This window comes from Gadus chalcogrammus, chromosome 11, assembly GCF_026213295.1.
Source record: "Gadus chalcogrammus isolate NIFS_2021 chromosome 11, NIFS_Gcha_1.0, whole genome shotgun sequence".
Taxonomy (NCBI): domain Eukaryota; kingdom Metazoa; phylum Chordata; class Actinopteri; order Gadiformes; family Gadidae; genus Gadus; species Gadus chalcogrammus.
In genome coordinates, this window is record NC_079422.1 from 20,319,173 (window position 1) to 20,321,439 (window position 2,267).

Below are 2,267 nucleotides of genomic sequence, written 5' to 3' on the forward strand. Positions count from 1 at the left end.
GCGTGCACAGCTCATTGGAAATAAGACACGGAAATGACATACCGGTATAACCGGAATAACGCTTCAACTCAGGACCCTCTCTCCGCTCCACTCTCCGTATCTCTGCCCAGCCATTCGAACAGCAGAGGGAAGGGGTCTGTTACGCTGATCGGGAATACTACAGCCGTGAATCCAGACGGCTCCTTCGTGTCGGTCCAGCCGAGGAAACGAGTCACCTTGACCGTGTAAAGAGACTGCCGGGGGGGACGCAGCAGAGACCGCATGACCTTGTGGGCTGCTGATCGTCCTCATTAAAGGAGATTTATCCATCGACACGGTAAGTCAGCGAGCATTCTCCACTCTCACTCAAATGAATGGAAATCTTTTTTGGGCATGGTCCGGTCATTTAGGAGCTGGTTGAAGCAAGATAAATTCATTGTGTGGTGTAATATTCCTTTTACATTTTTTTTGCATGTCCAATATTGGCAGACGCAGCGTGATAGACTGTATACGAGCTGCTAGTATCGATGATGGGAAAGGTGTCAATACTCCAGTCGGAGGCCATAATGCAGGCAGTAGGATGCAAATTTGTACCGATTCGCGTTTTTTTCGCATAGGAATGCCCACCGCACGTTGTTACATCACTCTCGACCGCATATGACTTTATGGCAAAACCAAAAAGCGAACAGATGATCGATGGGAGGCCGGGCTATGCGGTGGGTTATATCGGGTGGGCTACATGCTGCAGCGCTGGAGGTGGGGGAGATGGAGCCTCGTTTTTTTTAGGACCATCAAACCAAACCAAGGCTGGTTACACGTCCTACCGTGATCAGCAAGTCCTACCTAGTTCATTTTTTAATCCTAGTCGGAGCCCAAGCACGAGAAACCCATGATCGGCCTACTTCTACACGGGTCGATGTGTTCGTGCTCAAGCGTAAAATTCTGCTGACATCTGCGCGGCGGTGGTGGTGCCTCCTCCTCCGCCTCCTCCTCCTCCTCTTTGTGCGACATGATGCCGGCTCCTGCATGGCTTATAGACTATATCCATCATGTCCCGCACCCTGGGGGGCTTAAGTCTCCACATCAACCGTCCTCCCGTCTTCAGCCTGCTGTGTGTTTCCAGTCACTCCAGACGTCAGTAGTGCAAAGGCCTACTGACGAGAACGAACAGGGTTCCACGTTGAACTCGTCTCGCATTCAGATTCATACTTTCGATTTGAACTCTCGTTGAAAAGGATTAAGCCTATGCAAACATTGACCTCATTTTAAAAAGCCTATGCTTGCGTGTCTAACGGTAGGTTGGACTCAAATCTTTGTATAGTTCTGTCAGTTCTTCACCTGTCTCCCTCTCATGTCCCATGTCTGTCTCTCTCGCTCTAATTTCCTCAGGACACCGGCCACAGTCATGGAGATCCTCACTCATCTCTTCAACGACACGGTTGAGTTCTACAAATGGAGTCTCACTATTGCAGGTGAATTCGGTCGTTTGGTTTGTGTTGGAGACTTCAGAAATAAAAGATGTTGGCGTTATGGTATTTTTAGTACCCTGCATATGCCTTGTGTTTGTACACCTCTCAATCATGCAGAGCAAAAGGTTATACACCATATTTGTTACGGCTTTGATATATTCTATTACATTATCGAATTGTAATGATAGATTGTACCCTATTACTAGGATATTATAGGGCTGTAAAATGCCACACTTTATTGTTCATTATCACACGGTTATTACCATTAATTTGAATTGTATTGTTGCTGCATGTTCCTGCCAATGGTGATTGTACATGAAACAAGACGTATATTTGTGGGTGTAAAGGATGTAAACCCTCCTCTATGATCACTAGGAGGGGGGGGGGTTGGGAAGTCTGTGTCTGTGTGTGTGTGTGTGTGTGTGTGTGTGTGTGTGTGTGTGTGTGTGTGTGTGTGTGTGTGTGTGTGTGTGTGTGTGTGTGTGTGTGTGTGTGTGTGTGTGACGGGGGGGTCGGGGGTAATACTAGGGCAGGATGGGGGATCTTGTCTATGGCCCAATAAATGGCATAGGCCCCTCCTACCACAGATGTCCCAGTGAACCCCCATAACACAGCACCCCTTCAGGAACCGCACAAGCTAGTGTCCCCCACAGTAGAGGAAAGATCACACAAAACAGTGCAATACAGATCAGCACAAAGATCAGAAGATCAGCGCTAAACACTAAAAACCTGCTTTAGATTTAAGCTACAAAGAAAGAGATAATCTTAAAAATATACATATATTCAGCACCGTTTTACTTGCTACTGAAACTGTCCATG

The 2,267-nt window shown here is 47.2% G+C and overlaps 1 protein-coding gene across 1 annotated transcript in view; it reads left to right on the forward strand.

The window, feature by feature from the left end:
- Nucleotides 1-237: 237 nt before the first annotated feature.
- Nucleotides 238-2,267, forward strand: part of elovl4a (ELOVL fatty acid elongase 4a) — a 6,737-nt gene continuing 4,707 nt past the window's right edge. Inside the window, exons 1-2 of the mRNA XM_056602058.1 lie at nucleotides 238-316; nucleotides 1,369-1,451. Of these exons, the coding sequence (XP_056458033.1) occupies nucleotides 1,385-1,451 (67 nt within the window). The 5' untranslated portion in view covers nucleotides 238-316; nucleotides 1,369-1,384. The remainder of the gene's footprint in view (nucleotides 317-1,368; nucleotides 1,452-2,267) is intronic.